This window comes from Antechinus flavipes, chromosome 5 (genome assembly GCF_016432865.1).
Source record: "Antechinus flavipes isolate AdamAnt ecotype Samford, QLD, Australia chromosome 5, AdamAnt_v2, whole genome shotgun sequence".
In the NCBI taxonomy this organism is placed as follows: Eukaryota; Metazoa; Chordata; class Mammalia; order Dasyuromorphia; family Dasyuridae; genus Antechinus; species Antechinus flavipes.
Genome location: NC_067402.1, coordinates 220,233,749 through 220,260,568, shown reverse-complemented (window position 1 = coordinate 220,260,568; position 26,820 = coordinate 220,233,749). Strand labels below are relative to the sequence as shown.

The 26,820-nt window shown below is 37.3% G+C and overlaps 2 protein-coding genes across 2 annotated transcripts in view; both read left to right on the top strand.

The window, feature by feature from the left end:
• The first annotated feature begins 255 nt into the window (after positions 1 to 255).
• Positions 256 to 6,955, top strand: LOC127564086 (olfactory receptor 6C2-like). Its single transcript, XM_052000396.1, has 2 exons — positions 256 to 621; positions 5,995 to 6,955. The coding sequence occupies exons 1-2, from the start codon at positions 521 to 523 to the stop codon at positions 6,953 to 6,955; spliced, it is 1,062 nt and encodes a 353-aa protein (XP_051856356.1). The 5' UTR covers positions 256 to 520.
• The window catches only part of LOC127564087 (olfactory receptor 6C2-like), a 50,697-nt gene continuing 24,402 nt past the window's right edge, over positions 526 to 26,820 (top strand). The window contains exon 1 of the mRNA XM_052000398.1: positions 526 to 621. The gene's annotated coding sequence lies outside the window, so the exon portion shown is untranslated. The remainder of the gene's footprint in view (positions 622 to 26,820) is intronic.

The following is a 26,820-nucleotide window of genomic DNA, read 5'->3' as shown; positions in this document are numbered from 1 at the left end:
AAGCCTGAGTCTAATTCTATTGCTATTTTTTCCCATTCCACATGGATACTAGCCCCACATTTACATACTTTATGTCTTTTGCCAGAAGTGATTAAAATAAAGATTCCTTAGTGACTTTTGAACTTGAGTTCCCCTGGGGGACATTTCATTTGTGAACTCATTCAGTCACTAGGCAACTAAACACAATGGACAAATGAAAGAAATATCTTCTGCTATTAGTGTACACTTTGGAGGTAAATGGTCTCCCTGCTCAGATAGGTCAGTTTAGGGGATCAAAAAAAAAAAAAAGACAAGATCTGAAAAACCATTCTCTTTCCAACAATTTTCTGTTTCAACAAAATACAGCACATCAATATATTTCCTGCATTTAAAGCAAGACAGAATTTCTGATGCAGCATCATTTTAGAGTTGGTGATGAGAAACAGAGAAATGGTATATTCCAGAAGATGGTAACCTAGGAGAATTCAACTCTGCCTATTAAGCTGAGGTCATGGTTTTGTGAGATAATGTGACCAAAAGTATGTTGTCCTTTTCCATTAATTCCTTACTGCTCAACTTTAAGACATTCCAGGGATTTGGGGAACAAAACCATTCATTGAGACGTGAAGTAACAGCAGAAAGGTAAGTAGAGTAATTAATGGCTTTTCATAACACTACTTTTTCTTCTCTTTTTAAACTGTGAGATTAGAATGATGTGTCTGAGCTCCTAAAGAAGAACAGAGAAATCAAAGGGAAGGAAGGAAGGAAGGAAGGAAGGAAGGAAGGAAGGAAGGAAGGAAGGAAGGAAGGAAGGAAGGAAGGAAGGAAGGAAGGGAGGGAAAAAAAAGAGAGAGAGAGAGAGAGAGAGAAGTGTAGAAAGAAAGAAGTGGAAAAAGGAAAGGAAGAAGAATTTAAGAAAAGAAAACAATTGTGATGAGGTGTTACTCCAAATACAAGGAAATTTTCAGTTCTCTGGTCTTAGACTCACATTTTCACATAGACTGAATACAGATAACATCATCAAATAGACAAAATAATCAGAGAAGGGGCATGACTAGCTATCTCAGTGACCAATTGCAATGGGCCCATTACCTTCAAACAAGATAGAAAACAAAATTATCAGAGGGCCAGAATCACAAGAATTAGGACTTTTTTTTTCAGAATCCCCTTTATTGTGTCTTCTATTCCCCCAACTTCATGGAAGAAAAACAAGAATTCTGTGCTTAACACTGATAAAAAGTCTATTTTAATAATCCAAGACCTATGGATGATCAAGAATGAAATCCAGCTTCTGTTTCCAAGATAATCTTCTTCTGAATTACATGGCCATTAACTTTTCACCTTTAATGAAAATGAGGTGAGATTTTGAAATCTTAGTATTAGAAAGTAGGGTGAGGTTTCAAAATCTAAGCAAAAGAGAAATTTCCTCTCCTAAACTCATGTTTCCAAGAATCCAAAATCATTGCTTCATGGCTATGATGGTATTAGGATTCCCAAAATGTTGGGGTTCCAGACTAGTCTCATGAGGTATCTCAAAGGAATTTTGTAGACTTGTACACATTTGCAAGTCAAGGGGCAAAATTTATTACAATTGTAATGCCAGTTAAAGGAGGCTAAATTCCAAAAGAAGTTAGCAAAAAACCAGGAAGAAGAAAAGTAAATTTATAAGGAAAATTTAGAGAGACCAAATATTTCATGTCACTGATATGCTAAGTTTATGGCTTAGAAGTGAAGTTGAGGAGTGGTCTGGTTTAGACTTTGTGTACAGGTGGAGGACCCAAGTTCTCTGGGCAGAGTTCATGGGTAAACCAACTGGAGCCTTGTTTTTAGGCCAGTTTAACGGTACCAAGTTAAGTGGCAGACACCCAGTTTTGTTCTTCACCTCTATTAATTTTAAGTACCTCATTATTATTGCTCATTAATTTCATAAACCCCATTATCACTGACCAACAGGCTGTTATCTGACAGCCAGCAAAATTTGTGGGCTCAGCATCCTGGTCATATAGAGAGAAGAAATACATCATTTCTCAAGGCCAGGCAGAATAAGGTTAATGCTACATCCCTCCTAAGGGTTACATAATGTCAGTGGAGTCTGCAATAATGTATTCTGCATTATATGAATTGGTGGTTTGTGGATACAAAGTCCTCATTGCACAAAGTCCAGGAGAAATTCCCCTTTGGGGTTACAGCAAGCAAGCAAAACTCCTTCCATCAAATCCATGCATTCTCCTAAGGAGAATGCAGGAGAGTATGGAGGTAAATTATATGCAGATAGGATATATTTGTGTAGCTAGTAAATAGAATTAACTAATGCTTAATGAAAACAAATGTGAACAGGTCCTGTTCAGATTAGATTGCCTGTCCTCTAATTTTAGAATCACAAAGAGAGAGTGAATAGATAAAGATGAAATCTTTAAAAAATGCAGTTTCACTGTTGCTAGATTATAGTGACTTTTCATTGCAATGCTCCACTGTGGTTGATTACATAATCTGTTCCAATATGAAATGAAGCTAGAATATACAATGATCAGAACAAGAATTATGAAATAAAGGGGGTACCACCATCAGGAAATTTGTTACACCACACAAATTTCCACCTCTTAGTAGAAAAAGAGAAATTTAAGCATTACTCTCCAATATCCAGTGTCTTTGCATTACAGAACTTCCCTGCCTTACAGAACTAAAGATGTGAACTTATATTTCCTCTACGACTATTCTTATCTCTCAACATGGAATCATTGTTCATTAAAAATGTTTAGCTTATTGTTACTTGAAAAAAATAAGAAAAGATATGGCATGGAAGAAATGTGAATTAGCCAGTATTCTCCATTCTGGTAAATCTTCTGTAGAAGCAAAGTAGACAGCAGTCTTCCTGCTGTGGTTATATACTTTCAATTCCAAATACACTTTTGCCACATTTAAATAAAAATAATCAGTCACCTTCTAAAAGATGAATTATTCTTTGGAAGGGGACATTATCAGCTATTAATTATTTACTGTAAAATAATTCCTTTATTTGATCTTCTCTTACTTCATTACAGAAAAATGTAATTTAAAAGGATGTGCCAGAATATAGTGGAGGTCCTAGGTAAGGGGAAAGGGGGAAAAGTATTAAAAACCAGGGACAAACATTAGAGACCAGTCTGAAATGAAGAGAAAAGCTCCTTAGAATTCTAATTTGTAATTGGGATTTTTTGTGGGATAAGTCTTCCTATATGTTTTTTGAAAGGTCTCAGAGAGAAAATGACCAGAGGATATACAGGAAGTACAGAAAAGAACAACTGATAAGCTAAAGGAATAGAATTGCTGTTTAGTTTTGTCCAATGGTTCAGGACCCAGTGGACCACAGTATCAATGGGACTTTCTTGGGGAAGAAACTGGAATGATTTGCCATTACCTTCCCCAGTGGATCCTTTTGCCAACAAAACAGAGGTTTCAGGGTCATACAACAAGATTTCTGAGTTTGTATTCGAACTCATATCCTCCTGACTCAAGGCTTACCCTATAGAGGCACCATTAGCTCTAAGGTAAGAGAGAAGTATATGGAAAAATTACTTCATAATCCATATAATATGGCACAAGAAATGATCCTTCCACCCAAAAAAAGAATAGGGTAAGGGTAAAAGTTTGCAGCTGTTAAGTAGAAATGAAGTGGCCTCAGGGTTGTTCATTGAACAGTAATTTTCTTCACTCCCAATATAAGTTGGAGGAAAGGTGGCAAACAAACCATGTGTGGAGGCCTTGTAACCTAATTGGGGATGAAGAAATACCTTCTAAGCTGAAGCTTACTTAGAATGAATGGACTGTGGGCAAATGAACTCTCAGATATGCTTATCTGGAAGAGGTGCAAGTGGAAAACAGATGTGTTTCCTCCTTGGCTCTGGGTCCTTCCTTTCCAGGAAACTGAGCTTCTTCCTTGCACAATTACTGTCCCTTCACATCACTTTGTGCAACATGCTGCATGACCGCTCCCCTCCTACTTGATTCCTATTAATATTTTTCCCTCAAATAACTTTCTTCCTTGCCAAACCCCACCAATCTAATTTCCAAAGTACCTGATGATCTAAGCTTCTACAGAAAGATTCCTTCTCCCTAAATCTTAGCTCCTGAGTAAAATCTTCCTGGGCTTCACCATCACCCTTCTTATGAGAAATTTTCACCAGATACAATAATGATTCTGCTTCCCCTTATGAACCCAGAGAACTGATATCATCTGAGTGTGCTTGTCATCCTGAAACTGTAAGAAGTGTCTCAATGAACTATTAAAAAAAAAAAACTGCAATCAGAAAGAGTACAATGTGAGTTATTCTCTGGGGATCAATATCCTTAGTATTATATAGGGAAGAAATGAACATGGATATATGATAGTGCATAGTAGGCTCAGTCAAGTAGAAGGTGGTTTCAGGTAGAGATTCCTAATGGGTTCTTAATAGGATTCCTAAATGTAGCTCATTTAGCTACTTGTCCCTAAAAAGACACTGGAATCTGAAGAGAATCGTTTTTGGAGCTGGTGGGCCCACTGCTTTCCATCAAAAGATGGATCTACAAGTAAAACTTCAAACTCAATTTCTCCTTCCATTACCTGTCATCTCAAATGCATTTTTAACATTTTGTTGGTTATAATAGATAAACCTTGAACAAATTAGATGTCTTGCTACTATTTTCTGAAATCTGACATTTTAAGAAAAGAAAGAGCCTGTTCAAGGAGAAGCCAAAAGGTTTTAGAGCAATAAAAAAAATGAATTATCTGGTTCTATAGAAGGTTAATGTTATGATAAAGGAAAGAGCCCAGAAGGGATGAGAAGGTAAAGAGAAGAATGGGGTCCTTAGAAGAGATACATTAAGGCACAGAGCTTCCCATGGAACCAGTTAAGTTTAAAGAGTATTTACTATGCAAATATATAATACTAAGAAACTTTTTCCGAGTAAAAACACTTTATAAAAATTGAAAATTGGTAATAACATTAAAATTGCTATAAAACATGAAACAAAAGAAATTCAATTTAAAGTCATGTATTCAAACTCTCAGGTTTTTCCTCACACACCACGTATATTTGCAAAGGTCGAAAACTGATGAAACTACACAATTAGTAAAGGATCTGGAAAACCAGCAACAAATACACGATTGCTAGCAATAAAGACTAGTCCAAATGATGCATAAAATGATTTGAAACTTTGTGAGAAAAGTGAAGAAACTATTCATAGTCTTTGAACCAGTGATCTCACCACTGAATAAATATTCAAAGGAGATTAATGACAGAAAGAGATACCATGCATATTCCAAGAAATCATGGTACATTCTGTTTTAGCAACAAAATGGTTGCAAAGGGACTGTCTGTTATAGTCACTGTGTTGGTATTGCTTAACTTTTTTATCTAGGTTACAAAGATATTTAGTAAAGGAGATATATCTGAAAACTAATATAGGAAGAAAATAATTGAATCACAATGTTTTAGATAATAAAAAAAACGATACATTTTGTAGGAATAGGGTAGAGAAAAGGAACTGGGATGAAGGGAAGAAAGAAACATTGGGAACAAAACTTTTTACAAAAATCTTATGCTCAATAACCAAGAGACTGCTCGAAGTTTTTGTGAATAGCAAAATGTTGGCATCATTTTTTTTTATCCTTTAAAGAAAAAAGGACCCAAGAAAATCTTCTTAGCATTTATATTCAAATTGCAATGCTGATATTCTATGATGCCTCTTCTCAACTCCATTGTCTTTGTCTCTCTCTCTCTCTCTCTCTTGGTCTCTACTCTCCTTCCTCTCACTATCTATTCTTCTCCCTCTCCCTCTTCTTGTCCCTCTCCCTGTTTCTCTCTGCCTTTATCTCTCCCCTGTGTCTCACTGTGTTTATCTTTATCTCTCTCTCTCTCTGTCTCACTGTCTCTATCTCTGTCTCTTTTTATGTCTGTCTGTCTGTTTGTCAGTCTCTCTATGTGTCTCTCTCTCTGTCCCCCTGTCTCTTTTTCTCTTTTTCTTACTTTCATTCTCTTTCTATTTTACCTACAGATCCATTAAAAGCCATAGATCAGAAATGAGAAACTATACAGGGATAGTGTTTATTCTCCGGGGACTGACAGATGACCCACAGTTGAAGATTCTGCTTTTGATCTTTCTGTTTCTGTCCTACATCCTGAGTGTAACTGGGAACTTGACCATCATCACCCTCACATTAGTGGATCAGCACCTTAAAACCCCAATGTATTTTTTCCTCAGGAACTTTTCTTTCTTAGAATTGTCATTCACAACTGCCTGTATTCCCAGATTCCTGTACAACATGTCAACTGGAGACTATACTGTGACCTATAATGGATGTTTCACTCAATTATTTTTTGGAATTCTCTTTGGGGCCTCAGAGTTTTTTCTCTTGGCTGCCATGTCTTATGACCGTTATGTGGCTATCTGCAAACCCCTGCACTATGCAGCCATCATAAACAACAGAGTCTGTAATCAGCTCCTCCTGAGTTGTTGGGTGTCTGGGTCGATGGTTATCATTCCAGTAGTTGGTTTTGGTCTTCAGCTAGAATTCTGTGACTCCAATATCATTGACCATTTTGTCTGTGATATATCACCATTGCTGGAGATCACATGCTCTGATACACAGTTCATAGAAAGAATGGTTTTAGCCCTTGCTGTGTTCACACTCATCATCACCTTAGTGTTGGTGGTTCTATCTTATGCATATATCATTAGAACTATTCTGAGATTCCCTTCAGCTAAGCAAAGGAAAAAAGCCTTTTCCACTTGTTCCTCCCACATGATTGTTGTCTCCATGACTTATGGAACCTGCATCTTCATTTATATCAAACCTTCTGAAAGACAAGGAGTGGCTTTGAATAAAGTAGTGTTAGTACTTGCAACCTCAGTGGCACCTGTAATGAACCCTTTTATTTATACCCTGAGAAATGAACAAGTGATTAAAGCTTTTAGAGATGCATTGAAAAAGATTGTTTTGATTTCAAAGTTATAAAAGGAAATTGACTTTCAGAAGCAATATTAATAAAATAAAATGAAGTTTTGAAATTTTCTGGATTCTATGATATAATTTTATTTTCTAATTGATGTCCTTTTACCCACAGCTTCTTTCACAACTCTTTTTCTCTCCTATCTAAACATCCTCACTAATTGAGATGTTTTCCTGCCCATTGAATCCTCCTTATTAAAGATTTCACTTTCAATCACCTCATCCCTTCACGTCTATAAAAATTAATGACTATTTATTTGTAACCAGCTATCTATGAGAAATGTATTATAAAAGAATTTTTCAGATGCCTATTTAATAGTCAATATGTATTTATTAAATGCATTTTATGTACTGGGCACTATCCCTAAAAAATACAGATATAAAAAAAAGAAAGTTAATCCCTGACCCACAAGAAGTTAGGAAGTCCACACACACACTCACACACTCACACACACACACACACACACACACACACTCTCTCTCTCTCTCTCTCTCTCTCTCTCTCTCTCTCTCTCTCTCTCTCTTTCTCTCTTTCTCTCTCTGTCACTCAAGCTAAAAAGTGGGAGGGAGAAGAAAGGTACTTTGCATGAGGATATGGTGGATAGATCAGTCAGAGAAGTCCCTAAATGGTGAAGTCAGATGGGAAATGAGGAAATAATCGAATTCAGTTTTCTCTTTAGCTAGAAGTTTGGAGTAAAGGGAGAGTATAGTGATGAACTACCAAGGCTGGTGTGATTTTATATGGTGATTAAGTCTACCCAAAAATAAGCTTCCTGGGGCATGAGGAAGATCTCAGTCAGAGAATACTCAAAATAGGACATTCAAATGAGAAATCAGTTATGCCCGATTGACATATGTTTCGAAACCAACTTTTTCTTTTTTCTTATCAGGAAGGAGAACCTATTATCAGCCTTAATCAAAACCCAAATGATCCTTTTGGTATAGCTATAGTCTAGCACTCCAACCTATGAAACAGTCAAGTTACCATCTTTCAACAACCTTTGAGAACTTGATTCACATAATTTTAGACAGGTCTGGGACCTGGCCAGCTAGGTGGATTTCACCTGGGTCCTCCTAGATTCTACCATTATCTATCTTAACTTCTTCCTTGACCTTCCCCTTACTTTTTAGATATTGCCTCTGCTTCCCTGACACTTTAAAAGTTGTACACCCTGAAATGCAAACTACTCATTCTTTTATGTTGCTGCATGGCAATTGTTTGAGGTTGTAAAGCTATTTTCACATAAATAAAATGACATACCTTTATAATCTATGATGGATGCCTATTCATTATGCCATGAACTGAATCTCTATTATACTATTTTATATATCTACTTTTGAAAATTATTTAATATTTTCCCATTACATTTAAAATGAATTCTTAAATTTGTTTCTAATTCTTTTGAATTCTACATCTCTCCCTTATACCCACCCCATCCCCCATTAGTAAACCACAAGTAAAGTTGTGCAAAACATTTCCATAAAAATCATGTTGTGAAAGAAAGAAAACATAGATCTCCAACCCTAACAAAAGAAAAAAACTCTCAAGAAAAATAAAGGTGAAAGAGAGAGAAAGGGAGAGAGAATGGAAGAAAGAGAGAGGGGGAAAAGGGAGAGAAAAAAGGAGAGAGAAAGAAAGGGTGGGGGGGAGAATGCTAAATCTATATTAAGACAAAATCAGTTCCTTCTCTGGATATAGATAGAATTTTTCATCTTAAATCATTCACAGTATCCTAGATCATTTTTCTACTGAGAATAACAAAATGATTTATAGCTGATTATCACAGAACATTAGTATTATTTTGTACACAAAGTACATTACTTGTGTTGTTTGAGTTCACAGAGGACTTTCCAGGTTTTATCTGAGAATACCTTGTTCATCATTTCACATGGAACATAACATACCACAATTCATTCAGTCATTCCCCAATTAATGGACATTCCCTCTATTTCCAATTTTTTGCCCCAGAAGAGAGCTGCTGCGAATATTTTTGCATATATGGGTCACTTTTCCTTTCTTCTCATCTCTATTTTGATTCATGCTTAGTACTGGTATCATTAGGTCAAAGGAAATACATGAATTTATAGCCTTTTGGGCATAGAGGATATGTTTTGATCATTTATCAATTGGGTCTTGACTCTTATTTTTTAGAAACTTGATTCAGTTCTCTGCATGTTTGAGAAATGAGGCCTTATAAAAGAAACTTGCTTCAAAGCACTTTTTGCAATTACTATTGCTAATTGTATTCCCCTTCCCCCCCCCCCCATTTATCCTCCTCTCTCTCTTTTTACTCTCCTTAAAAGAGTTCTGTAGTAAGGGATACGTGACCAACTTTCAGACTTCAGGACAACCTGAGCCCAAAATGTGGGGTCACATTCTGTGACTTAATTATATCATTTTAAATTTAAATACAAAATAGGAGAAGAAAAAAATTACCTTATGCAAAGATGATATAAAATATAAAGAAATAAATTTCCATTTCAAAAAAGCCTAGATACATAGCTACAGATATATACAAATCTATATATGTGTATATAGAGAGACATATATAGACATGTGTGTGTGTGTGTATGTGTGTGTGTGTACGTGCAGAGATCCAGAACTCTGGAGAAGTATATTTGAAATTTGGAGGAATTGATGAGACAATAGCTATCTAGTTTATATATATACTTAATACTTAACATGGTGATGTAATGGTTCTCTAAGTTCACACATGCATAGTGTACTGCAAGATGTAATTGTAATAGAATATAAGGGTCAATAAGGACTGGAAGAGAGACAAAGCCTCTTCCCCCAAGCAGCCTTGGTATCAGTGGAGAAGTAAAGGAGACAGGACAGCCACCAAGAGGGTCTTTATCTTCCAGTCTGTCCTCCAGCCTCCAGTTATCTTCTCTGTCTATCTTCTCTGTCTATCTCTAAGTCTATCTTCCTTCCCAGATCTCTTAGCTCTTATATACTCTATTATAAGTACATCATCATAGGTGTCAATCTAGTAGAATAGGTGTCAACTTGTAGAACTATACTAAATACTAAGTACATGTAAACTGGAGAACCATTATCTTAATTCCACTGAGTTAATGCTTTGTTGTCAGATTATTTGTTTCAAGTACACTTGGCCCTCTACATATATATGTAAATATACATATACACATATATACATTCATATGCATCTTTTCAAGGCTATTTTATATTCTTTATACTCTGTTTCTCTGAAGGTGGATAACATCTTCCTTTATAACTCCAAATCTTTCCATTTTTTTCTAATTCCACCAATCCATCAATGCTTACACTACAGCAATATTCTAATCTTATACTGTCCAGTTACTTTAAATGGTCTAAAACAATATTGATTAACATGGCTGCTGGATAGTACAGTTTTCCTAATATTCTCTTTTGATTAAATCTATCTTAGCTTTAATTTTGTCTAACATCATAATTGCTACTACATAATAAATTCTACTCCTCATCTTTATTTTATGTTTGGGTTTATCTCTCATTTCTTATCCTTCTGACTCCTCTGTTTGCTACTTTGCCTTCCTATTACTTTACCTACGCAAAAACTTTTCCCTTGAGTTAGGAAGTTTTTTATACATTTACAAAAATATATAGATATTTATTTCTCTGTTTATCTCATTCCCATAAATCTGTATACCTTATCCCATTTCTGTTAATCTAGATATACTTCTATAACACCCACTTATTTTTTCCCTATTTCTAAATTGTCTTGAGAACTGCATCAGATTTATAAGAACAAATAATTCTCTAGCTTATAAATGGTCAAAAGATATGAAAAGGCAGTGTTCAGATAAAGAAATTAAAACTATTCATAGTCATATAAAAATGCTAGGGAATTTTTATTATTTTCTATTTTATTATATATAATATTTTATTATTTATTACATTATAAGCACTATAGAATTGGGAAATTGAAAACAATTCTGAAGTACCACCTTACACCTCTCAAATTGGCTAATATGAGAGAAAAAATGATGTGTTGGATGGCACAAAGAAAAAAGTTGCAAATTAATCCAGCCATTCTGGAGAATAATTGGGAACTATGATCAAAGAGTAATAAAAATGTGCATATTCTTTGATCCATCAATACTACTAGTTCTGCATCCCAAAGAGATCATAAAAAAGGAAAAGGACCCATGTGAACAAAAATATGTAAGAGGCTCTCTTTGGGATGGCCAATTGGAAGTTGAGTGGATGCCCATCAATTGGAGAAGAGCTGAACAAGTTGTGATATATGAATGTAATGAAATATTGTTGTGCTATAAGAAATGATAAACAACTGGATTTCAGAAAAACCCAGAAAGCTAATAGGAACTGATGGTAAATGAAGAAAGTAGAATAACAAGAATATTGTACATAATTTTACAATTATTAACTACAATAGACTTAACTTTTCTGAGTTATACTCATGACAATTACATAAGATTTGTGATGTGATTTTCTCTACCCAGAGAAAGACATATAGAATCTGAATAGAGATTAAAGCATACTATTTGCACTTTTAAAATTTTTTATTTTTTTCTTTCTTGAGGTATTTTTCTTTTGTTCTAATTCCCCCTTCACACAAAAAAACTAATATGTAAGTAAATTTAACATATTTGTCCAGATATAATTTATATTGGATTGATTTCTGTCTTAGCAAGTTGGAAAGAAAGCGAAAGAAGGAGAAAAAACTTGGAATTCAAAATCTTACAAAAATGAATATTGAAAACTATCTTTACATGTACTTGGAAAAATTAAATAATATTAGGTACAAAAAAGAAAAGAAAAGAAAAGATCATTGAGAGAGCTTCCATTTAGATGACCAACTGTTAGATAATACATAAGTATAGTTTTCCCACTTGTTCCCATGCAATAACAAAGAACAAGGACCAGATTAAATAATGATTAAGAATTTCTTTTTTTTTCTTTTTTTTAATACTATTTTATTTACAAGAAATGCTCATGGGTAATTTTTCAGCACTGACCCTTGTAAAACCTTCTGTTCCAACTTTTCTCCTCTTTTCTCCCATCCCCTCCCCTTGATGAGAGGTAGACCAATACATGTTAAATATGTTAAAGTATATCTTAAATGCAATATATATACACACACACATACACACACACACACACACACACACACACACACAGTTATCTTGCTGCACAAGAAAAACTGAATTTAGGAATAAGGTAAAAATAACCTGAGAAGGAAAACAAAAATACAAGCACACAATAAGTTGTGCTCCACAGGCATTTCCCATAGTTCTTTTGCTTGGTGTAGCTGGTTTTCTTCATTACTGAACAATTGGAACTGTTTGGTTCATCTCATTGTTGAATAGAGCCAGGTCCATCAGAACTGATCAATTGATTAAGAATTTCAAAGAAAATCCTCAGTAAGATTATTCATCCATGATTGAGTTAAGGAGAGCGAAGACTAGAGCTATACACAATGGAAGTAAAGTGCTATTAAAGAAGGAGTAAAAGAACAAGTAAACAAAATGTAAGTTTGAAGCAGCATCATATGGCAAGCCCCAATGCCCTATCAATGGAAACCATAGGAGTAAAGTGATAAAAACAACAGTCCTCATAAGAGATAAGTCCAAGATGAAAGGCCACACAACACTCTGACCAAGGATGATCCATTCCTCCTATAATGATCGCGTATTTAAAATCAGCCGGAGTCATGAATTCAGGTTAAGGGGAAAATCTTCAATATTTATTGAAGTGAAGAGGTGAATAAAGATTGTGATAGCGATATGGGCAAGAAAGATTGCTATATCAATATGGGCAGCTGCGACAGGAAGCCAGCTAACAGAGAGTGATCCGAGCTGAGCAAACCGTCGCAATAGCAATGCCAAAAGTCTCTCCTTCCCCATCCTTTTCCACTCCCCTGCCTCCACCCACCAAAATCGTCATTTCCTATACAACACATCAGGACTTGCACAAAGAGTGGGCGGGGGCCATTCTTTCTCCAAGCTTATATATTAATAGAGTATGGTCCAATTACTATTTAGCCTCATGTGCTTAGACCTCAGTGCATAACTCAAGCCTCAGCCCATTACATCTCCCGCTTTCTTTTGTTTTAGAACACAGGTGATCACACCCTCCCTGACTTCTCAGGAAAGGAGGTGAAAGCACCGAAAAGGAGGTGATCACGACCCCCCTGACTTCTCAGGAAGGGAGGTGAAAGCACTAAAAAGGAGATAATCAAGCCCTCCCTGACATCTCAGGAAGGGAGGTGAAAAGCACCAAAGGGAAGTGGGGGTTGCTAGCAGGTTTCTGGGCTCAAGGGTCTTATTATGCACAAACCCATCAGCATGGGAACACATAGCACATAGCACATAGCAACAACGCAGAGGCTATTAGTGATGACTCTCCCCACAGTCAGTGCAGGCTTGATGTGGTGTAACAAACATGAATTATTCACCCAATTAACGGTATAACAAACAATATAAATCAACATTATGATGTAAAAGATTGCCAGAAGTCCTAGAAGGAGAGTATGCAAACAGCAGTCACACATACACCTCTTCAGCAGCCAAGAGATAGTCCCAAACCAATCTGTTGTCCATTGCTTCACATATCAGGGAATCCAATGATCCCCCCAAGTTTTTGAAGTCCAGCAAAAGTCTTTTTATGTCTTAGGGAATACAATGATTCCAGCAGATTTTGAAGTCCTGTAACAGTCTTATCATTTCTCAGAAAATCCAATGATTCCTGAGGTCTTTCAAGTCTTATGTCTCAAAGAATCCAATGATTCCTAAGGGATTTAAAGTCCTACAACAATCTAATGTCTCAGAGAATCCAATGATTTCTGAGGGTTTTGAAGTCCAATGATTTTCTATGTCCATGAGTCAAACGCCATAACTGCCACACTCTTTCAATGGTGAGCACAATCAGCAACAGAACCACCCGATGTTTTTTGGGTCTTCTCCTTCGTTTCAAGGGTCTGCTCCATCTCTCTGTGATGGACAAGGCGAATAAGGCTCGTTGGCACCCATCTGATTCCTTTTCCACCTGTAGAGATACAAGCAAACCTTCTTCCCCAAGCAGTTAGCCTATCTGGTCCCTTCCATTCACCACTTTCTGGGTCTCTCCACATCACCTGGCAATTATCTAAAGATAGTGGAGCTGCTCACACTGGACGTTGCCCTTCCGGTGGGTTATAAAACCTATCTGCTGGAGACAGTGCATCTTTGTCAAAAATCAAGAAGTTAATAGTATAAAATGCTAGATTTAGTAGTTCTCTAGGATTACCTGTGGCTCCCCCTTTCTTTTGTTTTTGGAGGAGCGTCTTAATGTCTCTGTTTCTCCTCTCTACTATTGCCTGTCCTTGAGGATTAAAGGGTATGCCAGTGGTGTGTAAAATCTTATACTGTGCACAAAAGTGTGCAAAATGTTTGGAGGTGTATGCAGGACCATTGTCTGTTTTTATTGCTTGTGACATACCCATAATGGCAAATGCTTGCATGAGGAATTCAGTGACCACTCGGGCTGTCTCTTTTGCTGCTGGTGTGGCAAAAGTGAATCCTGAAAAGATGTCTACCACAACATGGATAAAAGACAGACGACAGAAAGATTTATAATGGGTCACATCCATTTGACAGATTTCATTGGGTCTCAAACCACGAGGGTTCTTCCTGGAGGCAGTGTAGGAGCATGGAAAGGAAGGCAAGCTGTACAGCTTTTTACTGTGCTCCTAGCTTCCTTTTTTGTAATCCCAAATTGTAAACGCAAATGCTGCTCAAGCCTGGTGGTATTTAGAATGGGATTCCTGGGCCTCCTGAAATAAAGGCGTACTGGCTAACATATTAAAAGGCTATCTGCCTTTGAATTCCCATCAAAAATAGGGCCTGGGAGTCCACTATGTGAGTGGACGTGCAAGATATAAATCTTACCTGGATGTTTTCTCACTTGCTCCTGAAGTTCCTTAAAGAGCTGATATATATTATAAGCTGCAAATTTTATTTGGGCTGTGGCAATTCTTTGTACCACACCTACTGAATAGGCTGAATCAGATATTATATTTATGTCTCCTGGGTAATAAGTGAGAGCTAACATGATTGCATATAATTCGTTCTGCTGAGTGGACTGAAAAGGAGTTCTGACTACTCTCTTTACAGTTAAGTCATGAGAGTATACAGCACAAATATTGTGTTTGGATGCATCTGTAAAGATAGTTGGTCCTTTAAGAGGAACTTTAGAAACTTTTTCTTCAAGAATCCATCGCCAATTATGTAAAAGTCTGGTTATCTTTAATGGAGACCCATGTATAGGAGCCATGGCTAATAAAATTTGCCACTCTGGGATGGTCTCACAACACACATTAATTTGTGTATTGGTGTAAAAGGTGTATATCCTATCAGGTCTTGCCCCAGATAATTGTACTGCTCGCTTAATGGCCTTTAACAAAATTCTAGCCACAAGCACTGGGTAAGGAGTAAGGCTTTGTTCTGGTTGTGCAAGGAGGTTCACCCACTCTATCACACTGTCTCCTTGATGAAGGACTGCTGTGGGTGCCTCTTGTGTGGCAAAAACTGATATTTCCAAGGGTTTTTGAGTGACTCTTTCAACCACATTGGATAAAGCCAGTTCAACTTCTCTCAAAGCCTCTTGAGCTTCTTTTGTAAGCTGGCGTGGTGAATTTAAAGCACTGTCTCCCCTTAAAATATCATATAATGGTTGTAACTGATAGGTAGTCAAGCCTAACACTGGTCGCATCCATTGGATATCTCCTATCAATTTCTGAAAATTATTTAAGGTGTTTAGCTTCTCTGTTCTTAAGGACAGTTTTTGTACTGTAAGCACCTTAGGGTATACTTCATATCCTAAATATTGAAAATGAGCATGTCTTTGAATTTTCTCTTCAGCTATGTATAATTTGTAGTATCTTAGTGTTTCTATGGTCTTTTGTAGACATGCTTCTAGCATTTGTTCCTCAGGTGCACATCCCAATATATCATCCATATAATGTAATAGCATAACTTTTGGAAATGCTTTTCTTATTGGAGCAAGAGCAGCAGCAACACACATTTGACACATAGTGGGACTGTTTTTCATTCCCTGTGGCAAAACTGTCCATTCATATCTTTTATAAGGCTCAGCTAAGTTAACGCTGAGCACTGAAAAGGCAAATCTTTTCATATCCTCCTTATCCAGAGGGATAGAATAGAAACAATCCTTAATATCAATGACCCAAAGAGGCCACTCTCTAGGCAATTGAGTAGGAGATGGAAGTCCAGGCTGAAGAGTTCCCATAGTTTCCATCTGTTCATTTACTTTTCTTAAATCAGTGAGCATCCTTCATTTTCCTGATTTCTTTTTTACAACGAACACTGGGGAATTCCAAGGACTTAGAGAAGGTTGTAAATGTCCTTGTTCAAGCTGCTCCTGTACTATATCTAATAAGGCCTGAATTTTATCGCTACCTAAGGACCACTGTTCTATCCACACTGGTGTATCAGTTTTCCATTGGATAGGAACAGGTGAAAGTGTTGACAGGCCTTCAACAGCAGCCCTGCTTAAAAAACCAAAGTACTCATTTTTAACCCTAATTCTTGTAAAACGTCTCTTCCCCACAGATTGATGGGGAGTTTTTCAACTATAAAAGGAGTAAAAACTCCTGTTTTGCCTTCAAAAGTCCATCTCATAGGGGCAGCACTAACTTCAGCTGTTATTGATCCTCCTACTCCAGACATATAGGTGTCTGCTTTAATCTTTGGCCAGTGACTGGGCCAATTGGCACCTCTAATAACTGTACGATCTGCACCTGTGTCTACCAATCCTTCCAATGGTAGGCCATTTATATAGATTGTGAGCATACAGCTGCTGTCCAATATATTCCTGGATTTTGTGATCTGGAGTCAGAATCTGGGTGACTATCACCAGGTTGCTTATTAGGATTCTGTATGAGTAAACCTGATGCTACTACTTCTCCTGGGTGATAAGTCACACATTGTCTATCTGTATTAGTGACTGGGATATTATCTACACATTCCCCAGTTTCCCACATCAGTGTGTGGATGGATACTGTTTTTTACGTACAAAAAGGAGGTGAAATGGTCAAGCCTACTGTGCCTGGAGGTAGGGGATCCATAGGCTGGAGAGGAACAGATTTCACCTCTCCAGGGGGTATCTCAGTTGTCCCAGCTGCACATAACTCTATTCTCCCTAATTGTAATTCCTTTCTGCCATCAGGTTGCTTCCTGGCTGGCTGACTGTGTAATCCCCTTCTCCCATCATATGGCTTTCTGGCTGACTGACCAAGTCTGGGTACTGGACTTCTAGGCACTCTCTGGGTGCACCATTGGCTGCCATCATGCCCCAAGTGTTTTTTGCCATGGGCCCCTCATCCCCTTTCCCTGAATCTGTCTACATTCTGAGGCCCAATGGAAGTCTCTGTTGCATTTTGGACATGGGGTATTGGGTCTTGTTCTCCCACCTTGTTTTCCCATTCTATCTCTATACCAACATTGAGTTTTCAGATGTCCTACTTTTCCACACTGAAAGCATCTATGAGTCTCTCTGGAAGTTCCTTGCCAGGAGGGACTCTGTCTTCCCATGTTTGGATTTTGGGAAGTCTGCACCATAGCCTGGGTATAAAAGGCATCTGTGCCCACTATGGCACAGCGTCTTATGATCTCCTCTAAAGGAGCATCCTTGTGCAGTCCTGGTGTAATTCTTCTGCAAACCTCATTAGCATTTTCCTCAGCAAGTTGCCTGATCAAAATGTCTGTTATTGCATTTTCTCCATTTGTTCTTGTGATAGCTGTCTGCAAAGTCCCACAAAGTCAGCAAAGGGTTCATTTGGCCCTTGTGTTATTTTGGTGAAGGCCCCACCCTTGTCATCTTGATTGTAGAGAGAAGCCCACGCTTTGATAGCATTAGCAGCAATTTCCTCATATGCTGCTATAGAATAATTAATTTGTACTGCGACATCTGCATAAGGACCTACACCTGTTAGTAGGTCATAGGTGATTGCAGCATGAACTCCACTTTGACTATTTTGTTGGGCTTGTATCCTACAGAGCTCACTATATTCAGAAAGCCACAAGTAGTTTTGTCCAGGTTCTAGGCATATCTTTGCTATAAATTTCCAGTCATTAGGGGTCAAGATTTCAAAAGCCAAATTCTGTAATAGCATCTTAACATAAGCTAATGTAGCCCCATAAAGAGTGCAAGCTTTTTTCAGGTCTTTGAGGATTTCTATATCAAAAGGAGAGTATCTTCTACTTTCTTGACCTGAAGAATTAAACTCTTGAATAACTGGAAAAATGTGGTGTTGGAATTCCAATACATTTCTCCCTTCTTCTTTGGCCTTAATTAGTCCCTTTTGCAATCTACTCAAAGGAGCAGCTGGATGCTGGGGGGGAGGTGCTGGATGCTGGGGGGGAGGTGCTGGATGCTGGGGAGGAGGTGCTGGTGCTGTCACTGCCCCCCCCACACCTCTCCTCCCTCCATCCCTGAGGGTGGAGTTGATGGAGGAGAGTCAATTACCTGCTCCTCAGGTGGAGCTGAAGCTGCCTCAGATTCACCCCATCCTTGAGCCTCACTTAAGTCTTCATGCCCTGTGGGGATATGGCCATTAATCTGTTCTTTGTCTTCCTCCTTTATCTCAGGCATCCTCATTTGGCTATTCCTAGAGTTTTTTCTTTTCTCCTAGAACTTATACGGTATTTTAAGGCCAACTGTATCATATTGTATAAATAGAATGCCTCCATGGAAACTGAATGAGGACCGTTTCATTGTTATATGCGAAGAGCTGTTGAACAACCAATGCCCAGTTATCTAGAGAGATTTGCTCTTCCTCTAAGAACCAAGAGGAGGTGCGTTTTAATATACCCAGAAGTTTAGCTGTGTTTTCCCAAGTTACAAGTAGCCCTTGCTCTTCTATCCCCTTAAGCAGGCTTTCTATAGCACCACTCCTGGGTAGGGCTGGGGGTGGGGGGGTTGGGGTGGGGGATGGAGAATCTTTACCTAGGATCTGTCCCATTTCAGCCAAAAAGTTACTGCTTTAGTCTTTAAGAAAATAAGTTCCCTGTTTGTCTTATACTCACCTAAGTTCCTGGTCACTGGAGACTTCTTCAGTGAAAGTAGGGTCCTTGGTTCCCACACTTGGGCGCCAAATGTAATGACCGCGTATTTAAAATCAGCCGGAGTCAGAAATTCAGGTTAAGGGAAAAATCTTCAATATTTATTGAAGTGAAGAGGTGAATAAAGATTGCGATAGCGATATGGGCAAGAAAGATTGCTATATCAATATGGGCAGCAGCGACAGGAAGCCAGCTAACAGAGAGAGATCCGAGGTGAGCAAACCGTCGAAATAGCAATACCAAAAGTCTCTCCTTCCCCTTCCTTTTCCACTCCCCTGCCTCCACCCACCAAAATCGTCATTTCCTATACAACACATCAGGACTTGCACAAAGAGTGGGCGGGGGCCATTCTTTCTCCAAGCTTATATATTAATAGAGTATGGTCCAATTACTATTTAGCCTCATGTGCTTAGACCTCAGTGCATCAACTCAAGCCTCAGCCCATTACACCTCCCATAGCTAAAACAAGACAAATTACAAGGGAGATAGTACAGGAAATGTATCAACTAGGGAAATCCCAAATATAAAGCAAAATTCCAACCAGCACTGTAACACAACCTTGGGCAGGATAAAAACTATGTAGCACACTTCTCAAAGAAGACTCAGTTGAAACAGAGTCCACTTCTGATAAATCAACCCTCACAATTTAATTGAGTTATTTTTCAGTTACTCCTGACTCTTCGTGACCCCTTTTGGTATTCTCTTGGTAAATATGACAGACTGGTTTGTCCAACTTTGCCAGAATCACATAGCTAGTAAGTGTGTGAGTCAGGATTTAAAATCCAGATTTTCCTGACTCCTGGCCTGACACTGTATCACTGCACCATCTAGCTGTTCAGTCATCAAAATAAGTGTCCCTAAAATGTATTTATCTAAAAAGTGTCAATTGGGACAAAAGACTACCTAGTGGACCTGTATGTGCCAAAATGTTTGTGGCAGCCCTGTTTGTTGTGGCTAGAAGCTGGAAAATGAATGGATGCCCATCAATTGGAGAATGGTTGAGTAAATTGTGGTATATAAATGTTATGGAATATTATTTTTCTGTAAGGAATGACCAGCAGGATGAATACAGAGAAGACTGGCGAGACTTACATGAACTGATGCTAAGTGAAACGAGTAAAAGCAGGAGATCATTATATACCTCAATAACAATACTGTTTGAGGATGTATTCTGATGGAAGTGGATCTCTTCGATAAAGAGAGCTTTAATTGATCAAAGATGGACAGAAGCAGCTACACCCAAAGAAAGAATGTTGGGAAATGAATATAAACTGCTTGCATTTTTGTTTTTCTTCCCAGGTTATTTCTACCTTCTGAATTCAATTCTCCCTGTGCAACAAGAAAACTGTTTGGTTCTGCACACATATACTGTATCTAGGATATACTGTGACCTATTCAACATGTAAAGGACTGTTTGCCATCTGGGGGAGGAGGTGGAGGGAGGGAGGGGAAAAATCGGAACAGAAGTGAATGCAAGGGATAATGCTGTAAAAAATTACCCTGGCATGTGTTCTATCAAAAAAAAAGTTATTTAAAAAAAAAAAAAAAAAGACTACCCAGTGCCCTGAGTCAGGGATAGCAAATTGCAGAGCACAAAATGAGAATGCTGAAGCTTGACAGATCTTTGTGAATATAAAAGTACAAGGAAGTAGAAACAAGAAAGAACAGAGCAAGATCAAGACCAAACAGAACTTGACCAATTCTATGCAAAATATTTTAAAAGATTGTACATTATGACCAGGCTTTATTTAGAAAGGGAATGAAGATTTGGTTCAGTATTAAGAAAAAAAAAACTATAAATATCATACACCATATTAATGAATGATAAAAACAATAAAATTCACAAAATTGCTTCAAAAGATACAAGAAAATTTTATTAAAATACTTAACCTATTCTGTATTTAAAATGGGAATAAGTGGAATATTAATTGATAGAGCAAAGTCTAGAGACAATATTAAATGTAATGGAGAAATGTTAGACATTCTAATAAAATCAGAGAAAAAAACATGGGTTTCTATTATAACTACATTCTATGTCTAATGTCTAGAATTAATACATTCTAGACATTCTAGACAGTAATAAAATAAATAATGTTATATTTTTTAAGTAACCTCACATTTCCAAACATGGAATAATCACTGACAAAGTAGAAACAAAATTGACTGATTTTACAAATTTAATCTTCTACTTAGGAACGCTAAAAATTCAACTAAAAAGTCATTAAAGCAGCATTTTTAACAAAGTAAGGGGATGTAGAATAAACATATTTATAAATAATAAAATAGAGCAAACAAATACAAAGCAAACATAGTGAAAATATGCTTCCATCCACATTCAGTCTCCATTGTTCTCTGTCTGGATGCAGATGGCATTTTCCATCCCAAGTATATTTTTAAAAATTACATAACTTGGGCAGCTAAGAGGTACAGTGGATAGAGCAACAGTCCTGAAGTCAGGAGGACCTGAGTTCAGATCTGGTCTCAAACACATAACACTTCCTAGCTGTGTGACCCTAGGCAAGTCAGTTGCCCATAAGCAACTCCCCAAATTCCTCAGCAAAAAAAAAGAAAAAAAAAAGAAAATATATAACTTTAAAATAATCACCAACCATCCTTTTACAAGGCAAAATGTGATTCCTCCCAATAGGGGAGGTGAAGAGATTGGCTTCAGATGCTGACTGCCCTGCTCTACTCCAGATGATATCTATTATGTCTTCAAGTATCATTAGTTTAATTCAAGCTAAATTCCTGGTTATAATTTTTTAACAAATAAAAATTTAAGTTATCTATGCAAAGATTGGGTCCCTTTCCATCAAATACAGGATCAATAATAACCACACACAATACAAATGGCAAATATATGATTTATCCAAGCTAATATCAAATAGAAATTAGAGAAGGTAAGTAGATGAGACAGAAATGGATTGTGAAGGATCTCAGTTCAGCAAAGAGGCTTCCAAATCTTACTAAAGGAGAAATTCTCTAATGTCTCTGGTATGGTAAACTTCAGATAAAGACATGATTGACCTTCCAATTAACCTCTCTCCAAGTTGACTTCTTTCTAAAGTCTTTCTTTTCCATTAGGCACTTGAAGTAAATCTGGAAATATAATTTATTTTTTAAACCAGAAAGCAGAAGATTGAGATTTCTTTTCTCCCAAGTTCTAAACAACTCTGCCAACTCATGCCAGCAAAAAGCATAGAATATTGAGTTTTCACCAATAGGATACAACCCATACAAATAGTTTTGATGACAGATTAATTTGAGGTCCCAGGAATATGAATATTTTGTGCTTTTTTAGAGATCAATCAATGAAATATTATATATACAATATATAGAATGAAGAGAAAAAATATCCAACATACCATAATATCCAATAAACACAAAGATCCAAATTACTAGTAGAATTATTTACTATTTGACAAAAAGTGTTGGAAAGCAGTCTGGAAGAAATCAGATTTAGACCAGAACCTAGTATGATATACCAAGGGAAGTCACAAATGGATGTATGACTTTGATGTGAAAAGTCATAGCATAAATAAATTAAGGAAGAAAAGAAGAAATTATCTTTCAGACCTATGACTAATTAAGAAGTCATGATTTAAAAAATCATAGAAGTCCTAAAAGATTAAATGAACAAATGTTTGTTATATAAAAATGTTTAAATTTTGCAAAAGCAAAACCAAATAAGTAAAAATTAGAAAGGAAAAAATAAATTGACTTGAGTGACACATTCCTAATTGGTGTCCATTGTAATGATGAATACAGAGGTGAAGTGGAGCAATATTTGCTTTGATTTAAATTAAAAATTGTATTGTTTTTAATCATTTAATAAGTGAAGTTGTGTTTTCAATATTTATCACTCCATGCAGTCAAACTCCAGACTCAAATTATGGAACTGGACTGAATTGATGCTAGCACAAAATAAAAACAAAATCATAGAAAGAATAATCTTAGGGGTTCCATACAGTATGAAGAAACAGAAAAGTACAGGCAAAACAATGAATAAGCACTTCTTAGGCTCCTGTTGTGTGCCAGGCACTGTGCTGGGTAGTAGAGTTATAAATACAAAAATTAAACAGTTCCTGTAAAATAACTAGCATCAAAGCTATGCATAGCTACTTATAGGACAAACAAGTAAACTTTTTAATAGCTTAATAATAATGTCATAAATAAATATAAACCATGAAGTACTTTTTCAGCAGACTGACAAATGTAGTAACTATATACTTCAGTGCTCATGTAGTAGCATTACATGTAAGACACATATTATATGAGTAAACATTAATGCTATCAACTACTTACACATTCTCCTGTAACATTTTAATTCAGTCTGGTCACCAGAGAATTCTCTGGAAACCCATAGATTAATCTGATGGGCAGAGAATTTTTTATCAATACTATACTCTTGCATTGCTAAATCAAAATGTGAGATAGAACCAGGTTAGCTAGTAGCTTTGCACTGTGTCTCTCCTCTAGGAACCTCTGCAGCCAAAATTCTAGGCAGAGAAGATATAACTTATACATTTAATTCTCTCACTCTATTTAAATGGCTATTCATGTTGGTACATTACTTTATCTTCACCTTCATCTGAAAAGTCTAATTTTTAGGCATATATTCAAACAAACTTTCCACCTCTGAAATGGTAGTCTCTCTTCTTTAGGGTTCATTAAAGAACATGACCATTTCACTACCTGTTCATAAAGAAGTGTAACTGACTCACCTATGGGTAATAAAGAATTCACTACATTCACAAACCACCTGAGTGATTCTGGGATAACTGATACACATGTCTGTAGCAATAAGTAAGTTGCCCAGTCTCTTCACAATTATCTACTTATTTGTGGGGAACTATAAGTACCAAGATTTCCCAGGAAAACTCCACCTTTTTGTCTAAAGAATTAAATCTGAGGACTCTTTACCTCTGGAATCAAATATAATATTTTAAGAGATAGTTTTCTTATATGCATCTATATTACATGTATATGTATATATGTATATATATATATATATATATATATATATATATATTGCATCAATATATAAGCATAGATATGCAGAAGAATACTCTGTGACTCAGTGACTCTGGCCTTCTGATTTTCTTACATAAGACACTCCATCTCTTAATTATAGACACTTTCACTGGCTGTCACAGTGCCTCTTCAACTCTATTTCTTAGTCCTCTGAAATCTCAACAAAAATCCCACCTCCCCTACTTAACACTGTCTTCCCTCTGATATTATCAATTTATCCTGTATATCTCATTGCTGAAGAATCTTTTTGCATGTGAGACTATTGATTCCTTGAGTATGAACTTTTTTTGGGGGGAAGGGGGACAGAGTCTACATTTATTTGTAAACCCATAGGTTAATACAAAGCTTGACTTGTGGTAGCTGCTTAAGAAATACTTGATTGCTTGACTTGAAGGTCTTGACAATGAACTCAGGATTCATATTGCCATTTGTTACTTTAACACAAAGTTATAACAGGGAAATCAGAATGTTTCAGCTTTACTCCCAGTATCTATTGTCACTCCATACTCAGAGATATTAAAATACAGGTCAAAAAACAGATGTGGTTTTCAGTCAAAAATCAGAAACTCATGTTTCTTTTTAAAACAAAGCCAGTGGTATTCCTTACCTAAGATGCCACATCTCCTAATTCTGTGACTTTGCTCTAGTATTCCCCAAAGCCTGGAACACTGACCCTCTGACCTCCATCCCTTAGCTTCCTAAATGTTCCTCAAATCCCACCTTCAGCAAAAAGTCTTTTTTGGACCCATCTCAACTTTACTAACCTCCTATCTTCCCTCTGAAATCACTTTCCATCTATTGTAGATGTATCTTATATGAGCAGTTATTTAGATGCTTTCTCCCACCTTAAAATGTTCACTAGGACAGAGATGACATTTTTGTCCTTTTTAACCCCAACATTCAGCCTAGTGTCGGACATACACTAAGCATTTAATAAATCCTACTTGATTACCTAATAGATTAATAAAATATTACATAATATGTAATAATACAAGTGTGAGTGTGGAATGCATACTCAATTTTTTAAATGATAAAGGTACAGTATCAAATATATTGGAGATCAGTCTTGGACAATGTGAGGAAGAGTAAAAGATGCCACTCTTCTTCTATCACCTGACTCGATACCATGTACCAAGCCTGTGTCTGAAGCTATTGCTATTTTTTTCATTCCACATGGATACTGGCCCCACAGTTGCATACTTTATATCTTTTGCCAAAGGTGATTAAAATAAAGATTCCTTAGTGACTTTTGAACTTGAGTTCCCCAGGGGACGTTTCATTTGTGAACTCATTCAGTCACTAGGCAACTGTAGCACAATGGACAAATGAAAGAAATATCTTCTACTATTAGTGTACACTTTGGAGGGAAATGGTCTCCCTGCTCAGATAGGTCAGTTTAGGGGATCAAAAAAAAAAAAAAGACAAGATCTGAGAAACCATTCTCTTTCCAACAATTTTCTGTTTCAACAAAATACAGCACATCAATATATTTCCTGCATTTAAAGCAAGACAGAATTTCTGATACAGCATCATTTTAGAGTTGGTGATGAGAAACAGAGAAATGGTATATTCCAGAAGATGGTAACCTAGGAGAATTCAACTGCCTATTAAGCTGAGGTCATGGTTTTGTGAGATAATGTGACCAAAAGTGTGTTGTCCTTTTCCATTAATTCCTTACTGCTCAACTTTAAGACATTCTAGGGATTTGGGGAACAAAACCATTCATTGAAACGTGAAGTAACAGCAGAAAGGTAAGTAGAGTAATTAATGGCTTTTCATAACACTACTTTTTCTTCTCTTTTTAAACTGTGAGATTAGAATGATGTGTCTGAGCTCCTATACAAGAACAGAGAAATCAAAGGAAAGGAAGGAAGAAAGGAAGGAAGAAGAAGGAAGGAGGGAGGGAGGGAAGGAAGGAAGGAAGGAAGGAAGGAAGGAAGGAAGGAAGAAGGAAGGAAGGAAGGAAGGAAGGAAGGAAGGAAGGAAGGAAGGAAGGAAGGAAAGAAGGGAGGGAGGAGGGGAGGGAGGAAGGAAGGAGGGAGGAAGGTAAGGAAGGTAAGGAAGGAGGAAGGAAGGAAGAAAGGGAGGGAAGGAAGGAGGGAGGGAGGGAGGTAAGGAAGGAAGGAAGGAAGAAAGGGAGGGAGGAAGGGAAGGAGGGAGGGAGGTAAGGAAGGAAGGAAGGAAGAAAGAAAGGGAGGGAGGAAGGGAAGGAGGAGGGAAGGAAGGAAGGAAGGAAAGAAGGAAGGAAGAAAGAAAGGGAGGGAGGGAGGAAGGAAGGAAGAAAGGAAGGAGGGAGGGTGGGAGGGAGGGAAGGAAGGAAGGAAGGAAGGAAGGGAAGGAAGGAGGAAGGAGGGAGGGAAGGAAAGAAGGAAGGAGGGAGGGAGGGAAGGAGGGAGGGAGGGAAGGAAGGAGGAGGAAGGAGGAGGGGAGGGAAGGAAGAAGAAGGAAGGAGGGAGGGAGGAAGGAAGGAAGAAGGAGGAGGGAGGAAGGAAGGAAGGAAGGAAGGAAGGAAGGAAGGAAGGAAGGAAGGAGGAAGGAAGGAGGGAGGGAAGGAAGGAGGGAGGGAAGGAAGGAAGGAAGGAGGAAGGAAGGAGGAAGGAAGGGAGGGAGGGAAAGAAAGAAGGAAGGAAGGAAGGAAAGAAGGAAGGAAGGAAGGAAGAAGGAAGGAAGGAAGGAAGGAAGGGAAGGAAGGAAGAAGGAAGGAGGGGAGAGAAGGAAGGAAGGAAGGAAGGAAGGAAGAAGGAAGGAAG